Genomic DNA, 18,579 nt, shown 5'->3' on the forward strand with positions numbered 1-18,579 from the left:
TACAGGAAGGAGAGGCGGAAGGGGCAATGAAGGAGATGAGGAACAGCGCTGGACCCACAAGGACAGACTCCATCAGCATGTAGGTGATGGGACTCCAGTGTCATTTCTCTGAGCCTGTCACTGGGGTTGGACATGATGAAGAAAGTTACTTTGCTTTTGAGGAAGGGTCTTGCTCTGGGATCCAGGTTTGATTTGAACCTACAACCACCCCTGCCTTAGCTTCCCAAGCGCTAACCTTCATTTTCAATGGTATTTGATGTCGCAACTCAAACTGGCAGCAAACCAAAACAAAGTGGCGTGCCTTTTAAAGGCTGACAAAGGCTGACTTCTCTGTTACAGGGGCGTTTGCTCTCTGTCAGAAGTGTAAGCACGCTCATCCTCAGTGACAGGAGGCGTGTTCCTGGGCTGCACCCCTGTGCTCGCTCAAGTGCTGGAGCAGCTTGGACTAAACAGGCGGCCTGGCTGCCTTAAGTGGGATCCACCTTCTGCTGTTCCCTATTCTCTCTGATTATCAGCCACAGTAACCGATGCTGTGCTCTTCTGAGGCAATGGCCAAGAGGGCTGCCAATATGTATGTATCATGTGTATATGTATATGATGGAGAGGGAATGCGCCACAGCACACATACGGAGGCCACAGGGCAGCAGCAGCAGCTCTCAACCCATGGGTTGCAACCCCTTTGGCAAACCTCTATCTCCAAGAATATTTACATTAGGATTCATAGCAAGAGTAAAGTACAATCATGAAGTCGCAGTGAAGATAATTCTGTGGTTGGGGTTACGACAACGTGAGGAGCTGTAAAGGGTGTCAGCATTAGGTTGAGAAGCACTAGTTTATGGAGATCTCTTCTCTGTACTATGTGGGTTCTGAGAATCAAACTCAGGCCATCAGGAGTGAGGACAAGCATCTTTACCCACTGAGCCATCTCTTCAACCTCAAAGCGCCCAGGACCTTACCTTCAGGATCTGCCTGTCCCAAGCAGATTCTAGAAAACACATAATAAGGAGTGGAAGGGCCTCAAGCAGAGGCAGTAGAACTAGGCCCCGAACTTATTGGTTCTCAAAGGTACCATTACCCAGAGCTGGTGGTTTGCCCATCCTCTCTGTGCGTGTGTGTGTGCGTGTGTGTGTGCGTGTGTGTGTGTGCGTGTGTGTGTGCGTGTGTGTGTGCAGGCAGCATTAGTCCATTTGCCTGTCAGTTTGCTCGGAATTTCTCTTATGTCCCAGATCTTTAAAACCGTTTTTTCTATTATTTGATAAGTATGCACACAGAAAAAGTAATACAACATTTTTCGGTCTGTCCCTAAGTTCTCCCGTCAGGGAGAATGCAAATAATACAATGCTAGTCTTTCACCAAACAGTAATTAGTATAAGTGAATGTCATTCCTGTTTCTAGTGGGTTTTTTTTTTCCTTTTGGTTAAGAAGTCAACTTTTCCCCAAATTGCTGCTTTTACTATCAAGACTTTCCTGGAAGCAGAGGAAGGAAAAAACTATTTGGAAATTTTAAGCCACTTCCTGTTCATTTATTTCCCTATGCAGAGACCACTTCCCCTTTCGAGCCAATAGCTCCTAACCTTTATGAGGCTGGTAAAGTCTGAGGTTGGTTTTTAGGCTTGGGGCTCCAGCTCTGGAGTCCAAGTCTAATCCTGGCATCGAGATATGCGAGCCCAGCAGATGCCGGAAAGACGAGCTGCCATCCCTGGCGTCCTTGCCATCACTCTGAACATTCTGTTACTGGGTGATGCTCACAATCGAGTGTTTGTCGTGAATGTGCCTCCTGCTAACATTTGCTTCCTGTGAAAACCAAAGCCAGAAAAGTTTTTCTCCCCTTGCCTCACAAAGGTCTAACAAGTTGGAGTGGGCAGTGGTCTGAATGGACCTGCATAGTCAGCCCAGAGTCCTCTCTGAACCTGATCTCTGGCGATGGCAGCATGTCCTGCCACAGCTGCTGAACTGTCCCTGCAGATTCTGTGGCTTTGTGGACATAGTCTGTCTCTGGAGTGCACGCTTGCATTGTGAGGTTAGCTTCCTTCCCTGCGACACCATGCTTGCCTCCACACCATGCGTACGAGGATTGAGTCAGCCATGCTTGGGGGCAGTTGAGAACTGAGTGGAGGACCTAGATCTCAGTTGTGTCACGCTTCTCTCTTCTGGGTCTTGACATGTTCATTGAGATCAAAACCTTATTAGTTTCCATACCAAATGTGGCGGTGATGTCTTTTTAGGGGCAAATGTACAGAGGACGCCAGGACTTGTGTGGAGTTTGAGGAACTGACTGTGAGCCAACTCCTGCTTTGCCTCAGGGAAGGAAACCAAAAGGTGGAGAGACTCGAGATCGCGCTCAGAGAAGCCAAAGAAAGGTACGAGCTATTAACGTGCAAAACGAAAGGCACCGTGCAAGGCCGTGCACACGACTGTGCATGCACTGCCACAATACAGTCTTGGGACATGTCCCCCACCCAAGAGTCAGTACCGCTCAGCATTCACTACCAGGCTCTCCCGACGTCTTCGGAGATCTCTGCATCCCAAACATCCGTGTATGGACTCAAACAGTGTGGTCTTCTGGGACTGACTGTTTTCACTCTCTTGTCCACGGTGTCCTGCTTGCCAGCGCTCTGTCCTTAAGGCAGGTGTATGACAGAGGAGAGATGTGTATACTTGGCAGCTTGCCACTTGGATATTTCTAATCTTTCTTCCTGTTTCCAAACAACGCAGCTGTCTCCCTGGATACCGAAGGCATAGTTATTAGTTAGTGCGCCAGGCCTGCCTCTGAAGGAGGAGGGTGCACACCCCACCTTGAGTACACTGGGAAAGGTCCTCTTTTCAGTGACACTGAACTTCTATCTTGCAAGCCAGCTGACTCCGTATGTAACAGGGCAAGCCAGTGAGTGGTTATAGAGACTCCTGTTCTCTGCACGGATACCTGGGTGGTGGTTGTGTCCCAGACAAGGCAGGGCTAAAACTAAGACACATGGTCTGGGGCCTGATTGGCACACACACATTGCAAGATGCTGTATTTTCCTGAAATAAGTGAGCCAGGCTTTGTCCCTAATCACTGGAGATAGGAATACAGATGTTCTAAATTTAATCTTTCTGAAAAAAAAAGGGGGGTGATCTATGGGGGAGTGCAGTTTTGCCTTCTGTCTCTCGGTGTGTGGAACATTCATGTTTCGCCTCATTTATAGGGTTTTCTGGGTTTGTTTTTCGTTTGTCGTTTTTGGGGGTTTGGGTTTTATTTGTTATTCTGTGGTTCTGTTGTTGTCTGGATTTTCTGAGACAGGCTCTCACTGCGAGGCCCTGCCTGGCCTGGAACATGCTGTGGTCAGCCATGCTGATCTCACAGAGACACCCCTGCCTCTGACCCCTGAGGGCTGAGATTAAAAGTGTGCGCACAACCATAACTGGGTGGATTTATAGTTTCTAAATAAGTTAGTAAGGAAAAAGAGTTTGTATAAGAAATGCAGCCCTTGTTTAAAAAAAAAAAATCAAGAGGTAACAAGGGAAAGATGACCCAAAATGAACATTTGCCCTAGAAAATTAAGACAACTTGTAATTCACATGTAGGTCAAAACCCGTGCCAAACATGAGCCGTCCTACAGTGTTGAGGAGCCCACCATTCTGCCAGTCCCATCTGGTGCCTCGCCCGGTGTTCGGCCTAGCCAAAGGGGCAGTACCCGCATACCAATTAGGGTTGACAGTTTGTAACAGAAAAATAATAAACCAAAATGGCTCTAAGCCCTCCCATGGAGAAGCACAGAAGCCTGTGAGGAAACAGTGCTTCAAGCAGCCCCTTCCACACCCGCTTTCCCTGCCTCTCAGTCACTTCCAATCCGTCCGCTTGCTTCTTTCATTTGCTGCCCCCATCGATATGGTTTAAATTGTTACTTAATTTTTTGAAGATTTTAATCATGATCTACTGACCTCTAGGTGTGAAAGATGAAGACTGAATTAATTGTCTTGCACAACCATCAGCTGCCCAGCACTTGCATTCCTGGAACTTTCTCTACCTCCTGTTCCCAGTGGGAATTGATAGTTTTGAGCTTTACTCAGATTACTACTCTGTTCCTGTCCCTGTGTGTTTAGACACATGCGTACAACGTATGTGTGCTCACTCACAGTTGAGCCCTGCACTAGGCAATGGTCCTTTTCCTTTTATACTTTTTAGATCTCAGTACAAAATTAGTCATTTAACCATTTGCCTTGTGTGTTGGTCTGTTTTCTGCTTTTTTAACAGAGTGCAGACTACATAGGTTGTAAACTATGAAAGTGTTTTCAGCCTATAGTTCTGGGGGCTTTCGACAGGAAACAGTCAAGTTTTTATCCTGGCCTTTTACTAGGGACCCACTCCTTCGAAGGCAGTGCTGTGACAGTGCCATGGCAACGAAGTGTCACCAGGGAAGGCTGGAGAGAAGCCATCAGTAGCATAGACTGCTCTTACTGAAGACCTTAGTTCAGTTCCTGGCACCCACACTGACTCACAACTGCCTGTAACTCCAGTGCCAGGGGACCTGATGCTCTCTCTTGACCCCTGCGTTCACACACACACACACACACACACACACACACACACACACACACACACACACACAGAGAGAGAGAGAGAGAGAGAGAGAGAGAGAGAGAGAGAGAGAGATAAAAATAAAGTTCCCTTACCCCCCAGAAACTTCACTGTGACTTTTAAAAGGGATGTTTAATTGTAGCTCCAGGTTTTCCCAGGGAGCCAATCTCTCAATTACATTCAATACGGCATGACTCAGATTGTTTCCAAGGTCTCTCGTTCTGCTTCGTTGTAGTCATTCCTAAGACTCTAGCTAGCATCCTATGGAATTCCTCAGCTCTCCTATGTTGGCTCCCATTTCCTTAATGCAATGCCTTTCTTCCTCTTTCCCCCTTAGTAAAGTACACTGTATGTCTGCCGACTTCCTGAGAGGAAGAATAGGAGAGGAGAATGTTTTGTGAGGTCTGCTTCTCCAGAAGTTCCCGACCTTCATACTCAGTAAACAGTTTGGCTCAATGGAGACCTCGTGGCTCCTGTTCTGGCTGGCTGTTTTCCTGATGACCTTTGAAAGCTTTTCTTCCTTGTGTTCTGACTCCTGGTTTTACTGTTGAGAAACCCATTGCCCCTCTGATTCTGATTGGTTTTGGATGGAACTTCATTGTGCTGTTTTTCCTCACCCCTGCAAGTCCCTTGTTTGTCCCACATAGCCTGAAATTTCATATGTGTGTTGAAGCTTTTTTCCTTCATTTGTTCTAGACACGACTGAACCCTCTCGTTCTTCAAACTCCTGGTCTTCTGACCTTATAAAACAATTTCAGGTTAATGTAGGGATAGACTGTCTCTTAACTTTGTCCTTTTTCATTTTTCTGGAACCTATCATTGTTTTTAGATAGAACTACTCCTTTTCTTCCTTTCGTTTTTGTTTACTTGCTTGTTTGTTTTGGTTTTGTTGTTTTTTCAAGACAGGGTCTCATTGTGTCCCCTGGCTGTCCTAGAACTCAGTCTGTAGATGAGACTGGCCTCAAACTCAGATCTGCCTGCCACGGCCACCCGAGTTCTGGAATTAAAGTTGTGCACCAGCATGCCCAGTGTTTTCCTTAACCTGTGTTCCCCTGTGCCCCGTGTTCTCTTACTGTCTCTCAGAGCTGACCAACACCCACCTTTTTATGGTGGCTTAATATTTATATTTCAATGATTGCAAATAATGCCCTGGGTCTCCAGGAATGTAAGTGATAACCTCTCCTCTACACTGATCTGTTTTCAGTACCAAATACATTTTATTTCAAGGTGTTCCTCAAATGTCACATGATCTTGGTTGGTCAGGTTTCGGAATCAGGCGAGTCAGGAGCTGCTTGAAGCTTGGGGAGCAGCTGCAGGGAGACTCAGTCAGGGCATTTCTTTGGCAAGGCTATGTCTGAAAAAGTGTTTTCCCTCCTCCAGAAAGACGCCTCCTGTCTCTTGCTTTTAGATAGCAAGGTTCTTAATGGGAAATGGGAAAGCCAAGGGCTTCATCATCTAATATAAATTCCTTTAAGTCCCTCAACTGTGCTGAACATCCCTGTATCCCAAGACCCTTGTTTTACGATTTTCTAGTCCTCATCCCCCATCCTGAGGATACACATGGTATCCCCAGTGCCCAGGCCGAAAAGAGTATCAACAGTATGACTTATGGTTCAGGGTCTAGCTTTCTTAGAGTACGACCCCTGCCTATTCCTTCTTGTACTTTCCGATCGTTGTTGCTGCTGAAGTCATGAGGGCATGTGGCTGTTTGAAAGTCCTATTTGTAGACTTTGCAGTGGGAGGAAAAATACAACATATATGAGACCTGTGTGCCTGTATTTATGTCCTAGAGCTTGGACCCAGGGATGTGAGCACACTAGGCAAGGAGTCTGCCGCTCATCCTCACCTCCAGCTCTTGCTCTTCCTTCTCATACAGGGTCCCACAAAGTTGCCAAGGTTGACCTTGAGCAGCAACAGCTGCCAGATCACCCAGGCAGCCTTTGAACTTGTGACTCTCTCGCCTCAGATTCCCGAGTAGCTGAGATTTCAGACCTGTACCATCCTGCCCAGCCAGCCTCCTACCTTTAACCACAGTCTCTCTCTGCTTCATCTGTATGGAGATATTGGTGTTCTGTATGAGTTCCTCTTAAGTCACAGGCGTTCCAGGCAGCTAATAGGGCAATATAAAGAGACTTGGAGACCCCATCTTTCTCCAGGCTCTGATGCGTGCATCCGAGTGCTTCTAAAGCTGCTGGTCCTCGTGTGTCTAAACGGAAAGTAAAACCTCTACATTCTTATGTTGTTGGCTGTTGCTTTTTTTTTTTCTTCCAGAATTTCAGATTTTGAAAAGAAAGCAAACGGCCATTCTGCGATTGAGACCCAGACAGAGGGGAGCACACAAAAAGAAGAGGAGGACAAAGACCCAGAGAGTGTGGGTACAGCACCTCCTGTCATATCCCCGCTGGCGATGTGGCTGCTGGGTTCAAGCCTTATGATGCTATTTACCTTAGAAATGGAAACTTGTCTGTAGTCCATGAGATAGAGAGACATAAAAAATGACTCTTTTGTTCCTGTGTTCATCAGCGTGCGTGTGCGCACACACTCCTTTCTTTTTCTTTTCTCTCTCTTTAATTTTTTTAATTTTGAGACCGTGTCTTATCATACAGCCTAGGCTGAGCTCAGACTCTTGATGTTGTTGCCTTTGGTATGCTAGAATCGTATGCCCCAGCTTCTCTGGCTCTGAGTCCCTACTTTAAGACAATGGAGAACACTGTGAAGCCCCCTAATACCCGTGCCTGGTAGGCTGAGGCAGGTAGGATTTCAAATTTAAGGACAGCTTAAGTGACATAGCCAGTTTCAGATCAGCCGGACTACAAAAGCACAATGGGTGGGGAGGTGCAGAGAGAACAGGATGAACTGAGCTGAAGAGAGCACTCCTGCCAGAGCAGCGCACCATTAACTGAAATGCACCAACAGTTAATGGGACAGTATTGACATTTCTAAGCTCTTATAAAACTCATATGCAGATTGACAACTGGCGGGCTTCCAGGAAAAGCTGGATAACAGAAATAATTGCACAAGCTAGAAGCAGACTTTGGCAAGGCAACATAGGCTCTGAGTAACATTGCCCTTTGACCTGGTGACCTATGATCCTGGAAGCATGAGTAGGTCCAGGCTTAGCAGTAAATTCATTACCTTCCATGCTCTGACTGACAGTGGTTGCGCTACATGGAGACAGAAGCTTGCTCAGAAGATGGCTTTTCACATGAGGCCCTTGGGGAAGTCTTGCACAAATCAAGTCTACTGAGGGTATCCATGTTAGCTGGAGCCAGAGGTCCACACTGTCACACAAAGTTCATCTCCTCTCTAACAGTTGGTTTCATGTGAATGTCTGGCATTGTCTCTGACAGGTGGGAATCGAAGTGGAAACTCTGAATGTTCAAGTGGCCTCTCTGTTTAAGGAGCTTCAAGAGGCGCACACAAAGCTCAGTGAGGCCGAGCTGATGAAGAAGAGACTTCAAGAAAAGTAATGACTCAGTTCATCTTACCGCATGATTTATAAAGTGGTGCTGTACCAAAACAGCTTTGTCACTGTATTGCTAAAACAAAAGCAGGAAAGAGTTTGGTGTTGGTGTATACTCTCGAAGCCCTTGTCACGTGGTCAGGAGGGCACAAGAGGATTGTGCTGTGCAGAGCACCGTGTACAGAGCTTCGAAATGGATAAACACAGCGAAGATGGCTGTAGTGGGCAGCAAGAGTGGGTGGGAGTTATTTAGAAAGACCAATCCAAATTGATTGTCTCGGTCATTCAGACTGACCTAGAGCTGAACCATTTGGCTCTTGACCATTTTTCTTGATTGAGGGAACCATCCTAATGCTGACCCCTGCCACTGAACCTGACAGCCTGAGTTCCTTAGTGTCATCCCCAGGATCCACATAATGGGAGGACAGAACTGATTCCCCCAAATTGTCCTCTGGCTTCTCCGTATACACCTACACACAAACACGAGTGGTAAAAATGTTTGAAGTTAGCAACACTGAGATACCAAGTTAAACTAAGTTGACTGGTCAGCTTAGTCATGGTAGGCAAGCAAGTTAGCCCGAGCCCAGTCTTGTCACACTTTGTACCCTATACGTATAGTATTGTGATGTGAGACACCTACTGTGCTTGGCATTAGTACCCTGTGCCTAGCTATAATTTGGTTTTTATTCCACTCAAGTTGTCTTTCTGCTCTCTTAAGAGACGCTCAGGGGCTTTCCTTTTCCCTTACCGAATGCCTGTCAAAAATCAGAGTCTTTGTGACAGACAGACTTTAAATTCTGAAGGGTACCCAGGGAGTTTGCTGTAAGATCCTCTTTAGGTCACTACCAGGTTGGGTTAAAATATCACCATATCTAAAATATCCTACCTGCCACAAAACAAAACAAAAAAGCAAACAGGAAGTCAAGAGAACAAACTTTTTATTTTGCCTTCAAAATTCCTATAGCCTACCACACTGTGTATTTGATGTCGCTTCGAGGGTTTGTGCCAAAGCCAGGGGGAGTGACGAAGCGTCCTCTCTCCTCATGGAGCATGCGTCTTTTTCAGGTGTCAGGCTCTGGAAAGGAAGAACTCTGCAACCCCATCGGAGCTGAATGAAAAGCAAGAGCTCGTTTACAGTAACAGGAAGTTAGAGCTGCAGGTGGAGAGCATGCGCTCGGAAATCAAGATGGAGCAGGCCAAGACAGAGGAGGAGAAGTGAGCGGGCGCACGGGCGGGCGCGCGGGCGGGCGGGCGCGCGGGCGGGCGGGCGCGCGGGCGGGCGGGCGGGCGAGCCGGCGGGCGGGCGCGCGGGCGCGCGGGCGGGCGGGCGCGCGGGCGGGCGGGCGGGCGAGCCGGCGAGCGGGCGCGCGGGCGGGCGGGCGCGCGGGCGGGCGAGCCGGCGAGTGGGCGCACGGGCGGGCGGCGGCGGCTTGCCCAGAAGCGTTAGGACAGCCGGCCAAATACAGATAAGAAGGAGGACCCCAGAGCCACGGCATGAAATGTGTTTTGCCGTCTGGAAACTAGATGTCTAGGAAACTCTTGGGGAGAATTAGATTTTTTAGTTGTATTCTATCTTTTGGGGGAAAGACACTCTTTTGGAAGATACCATTTTCTTTGAGAGGAAGAAAAATGCTGATATGCGGTGGCTGTAGTTTCATTTCTGTTACGTGATAAAACACCCAGGTGCCCTGGACTGTAGCAGCTATTCATATCACGTCCACAGTAAAAGAGCAGAGAGGAATGGGTGCTTAGTTCCCAGCTTGCTTTGCCCACTTCTGCTGGGTTTTTTGTCTTGTCTTGTCAGACAGGATTTCTCTGTGTAGCTCTGGCTATCCCGGAACTCACTCTGTAAACCAGGCTGGCCTCGAACTCACAGAGATCCACCCGACTCTTACACCCGATAATCTAGACCCGATATCTAGGGATAATCTAGAGCCCTAAGCTAGGGACTGGCAGGTGTCACCCACCTTCATGTAGAGGTCATCCTGCATGGGGAAAGGCAATCCGGACAACCCTCACAGGCAGGCCCATGGGCCAGTGGTGAAAGCAATCTCTCACCCAGACTTCTTTCTCAGGTGACTACAGATCCTGTCAAGCTGACAGTTAAAAGTTGGTGGGATGAAAAAAACATTTTTCTACTTGAGTTTTCTAAATCTGTTAGGGAGGCAAGAGGATGAGTTTCTGTGACATTTCCCTCATTATCCCATTTTTAATATCTTATTTTAATAGATCCAGGTTAGCCACTCTTCAGGCAACACACGACAAGCTTCTTCAGGAACACAATAAAGCTCTGAGAACAATTGAAGAACTAACCAAACAACAGGTATTCATAGATAGAGAAAAAGGTACTGCCACAGCCTGGGTGGATAGAAACATCGGATATTATATGTACAAAAAACATCGCATGGCCCCTCAACTAAGTCTGCTTTCAAAGATCACTTTGCAGTGTATCAATTGTAACAAAATTATTACAGCTTTCCACGCTCAGCCTATATATAAAATGTGACTCATGTGTCATGCGGTGCTGAGGTCTCCCAGGCCAGGCATGGGTTTTTTCTACTTCCCGAGGGTGTGTCTGGAGGGAGCTGAGAGCCTGGGCTCCCTGTCAACAGTGTACAGGGAGACAACTGGCCATGGCCTTCTGCTGAATGAGATTGTGCAAAGGTATCTTGCCTGCTGGCAGTGAACTTGGAACCCTGGACTTACAGCGTTTCATTTAAATTAGTAAGGATGTCTAATGTGGTATAAATTCTTCATACGAGTCTTTGAATTAAGTCTCCATTTAAAAGGCTATAAATATTCACTTCCCCCCTTTACTCCTTCCCACCTTCAGGGGATATTCCTTATTCCTTCATTCCTGTATCTGGAATGAACTTCGGGCCTCCTGCAGGCCAATGTCTCCCTTTGCCTCTTACAGGCTCTCAGAGGTACTTGGGCAAGCCTTGAACTTTCAATCCCACTGCCTCAGTCTCCTGCGTAGTTAGGAGTATAGGCCTCTGGCATAAGCCCATGTTTTCTTTTCCTTTTCCAGAGGGGCGGGTAGGTGTGGGTGGTGGTATCCAGATACGTACTGGCGTGTACATGTGGAGGCTGATGTTTGGTATGTTTTAAGACAGGCTACCTCAGTTTCTGAGTGTGTCTCCTATTGAAGCTTGGGTAGCCGGCCAGCAAACCAGAGCCCTTGCTGTCTCTGGATCCCAACTAGGGTTGCAGCAAGAGTCATCGTACCTGGCTTAGATGGCGCTGAGGGTCTGGACTCAGCTCCTCCCACCCAGCAGCACTTCAGTGACTAGATAATCTCCCAGGCCTTTGTTTACTTCATTAAAAAAGAATTTTAGAGCTCTCTTAAACCTATAGCTTTAAAAAAACACACACACATTTATTTCTTTATTTAGAGAGTCTTTATGTGGCCTTGGCTAGCCTAGAACTCACTACATAGAGAAAGCTGGCCTTGAACTCAGAGTTCTACCTGCCCCTGCTGCCTCAGGATTGCTGGGATTAAAGGTATGAGCAATCCTCAGCAAGGACCTGGTCCCTTTAAATGTAAACACGTTTCCAATGCTAAAGTAACAAGATAAATAAGAATATCGGTGCCTCACAAACTCCTCAAAGGAGGCTTCTCATCACTGCACATTTCATGCTATCTGCCATTGATGTGAGCTGAAGAGCTGAACTCATCTGCTGGGAACAGCCTATGCCCCGTGTCACCTTTTAAGAAAGTGTTTTAGTGGGGCTGGAGAGATGGCTCAGCGGTTAAGAGCACTGCTCTTCCAGAGGTCCTGAGTTCAATTCCCAGCAACCACATTGTGACCCAACCATCTGTAATGGGATCTGATAACCCTCTTCTGGTGTGACTGAAGAGAGCTACAGTGTACTTGAATACATAAATAAATAAATCTTTTAAAAAAAAAGTATTTTAGTTGGAGGAAGTGGTTGTTGGCAGTCACAAGTGACTCCAACTTCCTGAATGAATTGCCATAGCTAAGTAACAGACTGGAGATGACAGTTCTTAAACATAAACCTTTACATTTTCCTAAAATAGGATTGTGTCACTTCCAAGCCGTTTCTAGAATTTTTTCTGTATTTTTCAGGCAGAAAAAGTGGACAAGGTGCAGCTGCAGGAGCTCAGCGAGAAGCTGGAGCTGGCGGAGCAGGCTCTGGCGTCCAAGCAGCTCCAGATGGATGAGATGAAGCAGACCATCGCCAAGCAGGAGGAGGACCTGGAGACCATGGCCGTCCTCAGGGCTCAGGTGAGGTGCGGTCTAGAACCTGAGCTGAATGACACACGCCGTGCAGATTCCAAATGAGGAGGGCAGTGCTTAATACAATAGTGATTTTCATATTCTTTCTGACCGTTTTTCCCTCCCCCTCCTCCTCCTCCTCCTCTTCTTCCTCTTCCCCCTTCCTTCTTTTCTCCCTCCTCTTCTTCCTCCTCCTTTTCCTCTTCTTCCTCCTCTTCCTCCTCTCCCCTTCCTTGCCTTCTCCCTCCTCTTCTTCCTCTTCCTCCTCCTCCTTTTCCTCTTCTTCCTCCTCTTCCTCTTCTCTTTTTCCTCTTTCTCCTCCTCCTTTTTGTCTGTTTTGCCAATACATGGTCTCTGTTTAGCTCCGGCTGACTTGGAATTTACTATGTAGAACAGGTTAGCCTTGAACTCACAGAGATCTGCCTGCTTCTACTTTCTAAGTGCTGGTATTAAAGGCCTGCACCACCATGCCTACCCAGTGGATTTTTTTTTAACTTTTAAATGAAAGCCAGGCATGATTGTGCATATGTGAAAATTTCAGCACTTGAGAAATAAAGGCAGAGAAATTAATAGTTCAAGGCCAGCTTTAGATTCCTAGGTACTAGTATTAGACTTATTTCTAAATATTTTTGGAGTTTATACTGTTTATTATAAATGATGTTTTGGGGAGAGTGTTTTGTTTTGTTTTGTTTGAGACTGGGCCTCAAAAGACAAGGTAGCCATAAATTTGCTATCTAGTCAAGAATGACCTTGAACCCCTGATCTTTCTGCCTGTACTTTGCAAATACTCGGATTATAGGCATGCTACATACCTAGCTTCATATGGGTCTTTTTCTTAAAATTTGCTACTAAATAGAAATACTAGACACAGGTATTTTAAAAAAGAAAATGGGCACAGTAGAATTTACTTGCAATCCCAGTGCTGAAATCCCGGAGTTCCCTGGCCAGCCATTCTAGCACACTCAGGGCATTCCACACCAGTGACGCATGCTGTCTCAACAACCAAAGTAGACCACACCTGAGGAATGACATCCAAGGTTGTCCTCTGGCCTGCACATGTTCACGTATGCACACACACAGATGCACGCACGTACGCACACATGCACACGCAGAGAGAGATGTGGAATGATTACATGATTAAAATTAAATAAGTACTACCAGTTGGTCTTACAAAAATACAGGACTGGAATTCTCTCAGGAAGGCCCCATTGTCTTTACATCTTTGTGTATTTTACTTAAGAATGATTCCAGCAGTCTCTATGCTACCTGACGGCTGGCTATCACCAGCTGCCCACCAGGACAAACCCCACCAGGAGCATCATGGGAGCCTGCCTCCCAGAGCCTTGTCTTCCCTTGGGTAGCCCACACGGCAGAGTTTCCTGCTTCCCCTGTGGTCTGGTGTCTGTGTCATGACTACACATGGGTGTTGGTTTTGGTAGACGCTCTCATTCATTCAGCAACTCTGGCTTCTGCACATCAGAAGGTAGATAACTGCTCCCAACGCTGATACAGAAAGGGTTAGCACAGATTCTGTACCATAGAGGTGAATCTCCACCATTCACCATGTACCAGGAGATGCTGCGTCTCCTGGAAGTGATGGAACCCTCTTAAAATGATTTTATTTAATATTATATTGTAACATAATATTACACACATATACATATATGTGTGTGTATATATACATACATACATACATATATATAATACATACATACATACCTATACCTTTTGGTAATTATAGTTTTGACATAATAGTTTTGTTTGTTTTATTAAGACAAGATGTCACTATGTAACTCAGGCTGGCTCCAAACTCATGACCCAAGTGTTAGCTACCAAATGCTAGAAAACAGGTGTGTGCCACCATGAGAGGCTTAGATTTTTATTTCCTTTAAAGAATAATAGATAATATAGCCCAAATCCATGAAATCCAAAGGCCGGTTGAGAGGTGGCTTAGCATGTACGGCTCTTGTAGAAAACCTACCTTCAGTTACCAGTGCCCGAGTCAGGCAGCTCTCAACCCCCTAACTCCACTTGCAGGGAACACAACACCCTCTTCTGCCCTCGGCAGGTACTGCACACGTGAGCACATGCATGTACATGAACACACACAGCCTTGGCACCTGGTACAATGATGCAGATACACAATCTTTAGTATTCAGAAGGCAGGTCATGTGACAAACACACAACTACAAGTTTGCAGTCAGTCTGTGTCCTGCGTGACCTCGCCAGCAAGAATACGCAGGAACACACGAATCCTTCTGTAGCCAAAATGCTTATTATTTATTAATAATAGAGGGCCGCGGGGCGCCAGCATGGCACGGCTTATATACACCCTAGCGTGGCGCATCCACACCTGATTGGTTGCTTACCTATGATCTCATTAGGCATGCCCCGGAGTGGGCAAAGACCTGGCACGAAGGCACTCTTGCACATGCGCACACAGTTAACTTCCTGAAAGGAAGTCGGCTGGCGCGGCGGAGGCCAGCACCATCTTGTAATGGCGAAACTATCTCGGCCTTCCACGTGGGGTGCAGTGGAAGCCAGCGCCATCTTGTGGTGGCGAATGTTATTGCGGCCCTCTACATCTCCCCCTTATTATTTTATTAATAACAATAAACTATTGTCTAGACTGGTCTAGGTCCCTGCAGTTACATCCATCTGCTGTGGCTCCTGTCTTAGGTCGTTCCTCTATGTCACAGCCTTATCGAAGGGTAACCCTATCGCCACCGGGCCCTGTGTACTGTGCATGAGGAAAGTTGCCCGTTTCTGGATACCGCAGTGCTGTGTGACAGTAACTGTTAAATGACCTAGGGCGAACTCTAAAAAGAGGCCAACCAGAAAATGAGTTAGTGGGGAAATCATGATCACCCTATCGCATGCAATGAGGAAACCTCAGCGATGTGGAAGGGCTGATCAAAGAATCATTGAGTCTCTCTCATCCCAGTGCAATGGATCCACAGATCCATGGGGTACAAGAGCAGAGAACTCAGATACCGACTAATTTTTGGAGATAGATAACCAAATTTTAGGGGAGGCCCCTTGTTCAGTGGCCACAAGTGCTTGAGGGATAACGGCCTTGTCACGTTTCTGTTGAGATCTGAGTTTGCAAACCAACCATAGCATGAACACTAATCCACAGCATAGGGCTGCACCAAACAGAGCCACTCCCGATAAGTAGTGGGCACCTCATTTGGTTCTCTTCAGCTGTGACCACCAAGGGCCATAGTCAAGTCGCTCCTATAATAAAATTTAGAATTCCCAATTGTTAGCAACTACTCCAGAAAGTTCACCCACTGTGTTTGTCTAACAATAGAATGGGGGAGGGTAACTCCAGACACTGTAGACACAATGGCTATAGCAGTAAATGGCTACTACAATAGCAGCGAAAGTAACAAGGTCTTTCCCAGGACAGTTCAGGATCAGTCATTCTTCTCTGGAACAACCAGCAGGCAATGGAACCATGTCTGAGATCTGCATAACCAGGACAGAGTTCCCCAGTCCACAGCAGCTTTACGCAGGTGGCATTCCTGTGAAGCTATAGACTGCAAGATGACAACACCAGTTAAGGCAGCAAGAGTCACCAGGGGAATGAGGGGGGCAGCAACGGCTGGAGTCCAGTCTTCTCCAGCAAGCAGCAGTGCACAGAGGGTCAGAGAGCGGGCCATAGTGGGACGGGACACACGCAGCGGTAACACTGACTGCAGCAACGCCAAAATCTCTGTGATGACAAAAGATGAGGGGGAATCTTCCATCTTCCTCTCAGGGCAGAGGAATGACTCCAGGGACCCGAACCAGGAGAGCTGAATCTTTATGCAACCAGGATCAGCAAGTCTCACCAGACACTCAGACAGCTGGCACACTCTTGTAGCATCCTGTAGAAAAAAACACAAAAGATTCCCTCTTCCCCATATAAAATATCTGAACAGGATCATGCCAATATGTGAATCTTTCTATTTCACCTAGGCAGAAGTATGCCTAGTTGTAGGGTGGCATAAACACTCAAGGGTTCCTTGGCATCCAAATTTTAAAATTGGAATAAAAGGAGCATTATTTAGCATACAGGGATAACTCCCCCTTTTTATTTATTAAGATAGAGTAAAGATATTATTTATTAAGGTAAGTCCTCGAGGATTAAATTAGGACACTGAGCACTTGTATTTATAAATTGACTTGTATACCAAATTATTGTTTCTAGCATTATTGTTTTGGATATATAAAGAATGAGATTTTTTGACTAATGGTTCCGATGTAAGGCCTATAATCTGTCTGGTATCATTGTCCTCCCTTGTTAAGGGGTCTAGGCAATCCAGTTTGAGTTCTTAAATGGCCTATAAAGGAACAGTACTTAGTGCTCTTAACCACTAAGCCATCACTCCAGCCCCTCACCAGCTTTATTTACCTAAACATAAGCATCCAGATTTAGTCATACTAGAAATCCCTGAGCTGGTAGGGCGAGGCTGAGAATTTAAAGTAAGCAAATGGAGTCTTCCTCTTTTCATGAGGGTGTGTTATCAACTCCATTACCATTTTTAAAGAGCTGGGTCTATGGTTTTGTTTAGTTGTCTGAGCCAGAGCACTAAAAGGACAGTGCGTTGTCAGACAATTCACACTGAAATCACTCACTGATTTCATGTAGAAAACTTGCCTCTAATAAAGCATTAAGTAATTGAAATCAATTGTAAACCACAAGCCACACATTGGCTATCAGTATGTGAATTGAAAGCTTGATTTAAAACAGTGGCTAAAGCACGTAATTTAATAATGTGTGTTGAAGCAATAGAAACTCAAGAGAATAAACAAGTGATCCAATCATATATGTAGCCTTTTCATTAGATGAACCACCTATAAATACACTAAGCGCATTTCCTATGGGTTGCATGCACAAATATATAGGAAGTACAAAAGCATGTAAAGAGTAAAATTATCAATTTTGCCTGAAAAATTTGCATATGTAATAGGCCAAATATCAGTATTTTGTAATAACCAATTAACTGTAGTTTGGAATAAGATATGTTTTACCAGGTTTCTTTTTAAAATACTTCCATGACTCTAGCCTACAATTCTGTATTAACACAGCTGAAGCTTTATCTCCAATGTGCATAACAAAGACCTAAGTCCTCTGGTAGGGTGAGGTACTTAGCCAATTAACATATCCTTAGAAGCTTAAAATTAGTTTCAAATATTCTTATCCCGAGTAGTGTAACAGCTACTCCCCAAATATTAAAGCTCATTTTGAGAGCAAAGGTTTGTAGTAAAAATTTCCATACACACTGAAAGATTCAAAGTTCTAACTTTTTACATTGAAGAAGCAACAAAATTACATAATATAAGGCTGTTAGCCATTCCTAATGATATCACTTTATGGGCTCTCTAAAATTATAAGCAAGCTCACAAAATGAAAACTCAAAATCAATCCTCTAAATCTATCTTAAAATGCCAGTTGGAGTAAACAAACTGGCTGTAGTGCTCTCACAAGTTCTAAAACCTCATCAATCCTTTGTAAATCCTGTAACAATCTCTACCTGTTTGATTTTTTCTTAATTACAAATAAGTTTGAGTTAGTCAATGTAACACTGACAATCCTTAATCACAATCTTTAAGTTCTCCTTGTAACACCAGAGCACAGCCACAATTTTGGAAAGTCACCTGAGTTCTGAGTACTGACTAGGGAGCTGTTCTTGGGGCAGTGGAATTAGCATCAAAATACAGATAGCTTCAGGGCAAACCACAACTTTGGAAAGCAAAACTCAACCTCCAACAAACGATCTAGTCTCCAAAATCCAGTCTCTAGTCTATCCTTCATGCTACAAAGTTTGACTGCCAATTCCTACATATGAACACACGATGGTGTAGTCTCCAATACCTCAACAAAGAGACATTGTCCTAAATTCTTTTAGAAGCCTGGTTTCTAGAATAAGAGTTCCATAAAAATATTATCTCAATTTAGACCTGTTTCCCTGGGTTGGCTGATGCCACATGTTGTCTAGAATGACTCTATATAAATTACCAGCTTTATGTCAACTTTCTGTTACCAATATTATACCTTTTAACCATATCCAATAACTTGAAAGCCAACAATCCATGACCAAGGCAAGTAGAGCATATTTATACATTTAAAACCAATGAGAAACAAAATTGAAGTGGCTACGCATATCTTTAATATTTAGACCAAGCACCATTTTTACCTTTTTAAGCTATGATTTTAAGAGAAGCACCTTGTCACCTTTTGAGTCAAATAATAAGTCAGGGATTTTTCTAAGAGAAACAGCTATCAGCTCTTGTACCAAAGAAGCTGAGGAGCTGCTGGCGCATGCAGA

At 45.4% G+C, this 18,579-nt stretch overlaps 1 protein-coding gene across 7 annotated transcripts in view; it reads left to right on the plus strand.

Annotated features, from left to right (window-relative positions):
• Window positions 1-18,579, plus strand: part of Optn (optineurin) — a 50,697-nt gene that overhangs the window by 21,313 nt on the left and 10,805 nt on the right. For 6 of the 7 annotated variants that reach the window (XM_063276060.1, XM_063276061.1, XM_039095343.2 and 3 more), the window contains 7 exons: window positions 6-79; window positions 2,226-2,360; window positions 6,830-6,929; window positions 7,909-8,024; window positions 9,087-9,236; window positions 10,251-10,344; window positions 12,113-12,271. In XM_063276060.1, the coding sequence (XP_063132130.1) occupies window positions 6-79; window positions 2,226-2,360; window positions 6,830-6,929; window positions 7,909-8,024; window positions 9,087-9,236; window positions 10,251-10,344; window positions 12,113-12,271 (828 nt within the window). Of the gene's footprint in view, window positions 1-5; window positions 80-2,225; window positions 2,361-6,829; window positions 6,930-7,908; window positions 8,025-9,086; window positions 9,237-9,424; window positions 10,097-10,250; window positions 10,345-12,112; window positions 12,272-18,579 lie in introns of those variants that run through there. The other variant, XM_063276063.1, reaches the window with a different exon arrangement.

Source organism: Rattus norvegicus, chromosome 17 (genome assembly GCF_036323735.1).
Source record: "Rattus norvegicus strain BN/NHsdMcwi chromosome 17, GRCr8, whole genome shotgun sequence".
NCBI classification, from domain to species: Eukaryota; Metazoa; Chordata; class Mammalia; order Rodentia; family Muridae; genus Rattus; species Rattus norvegicus.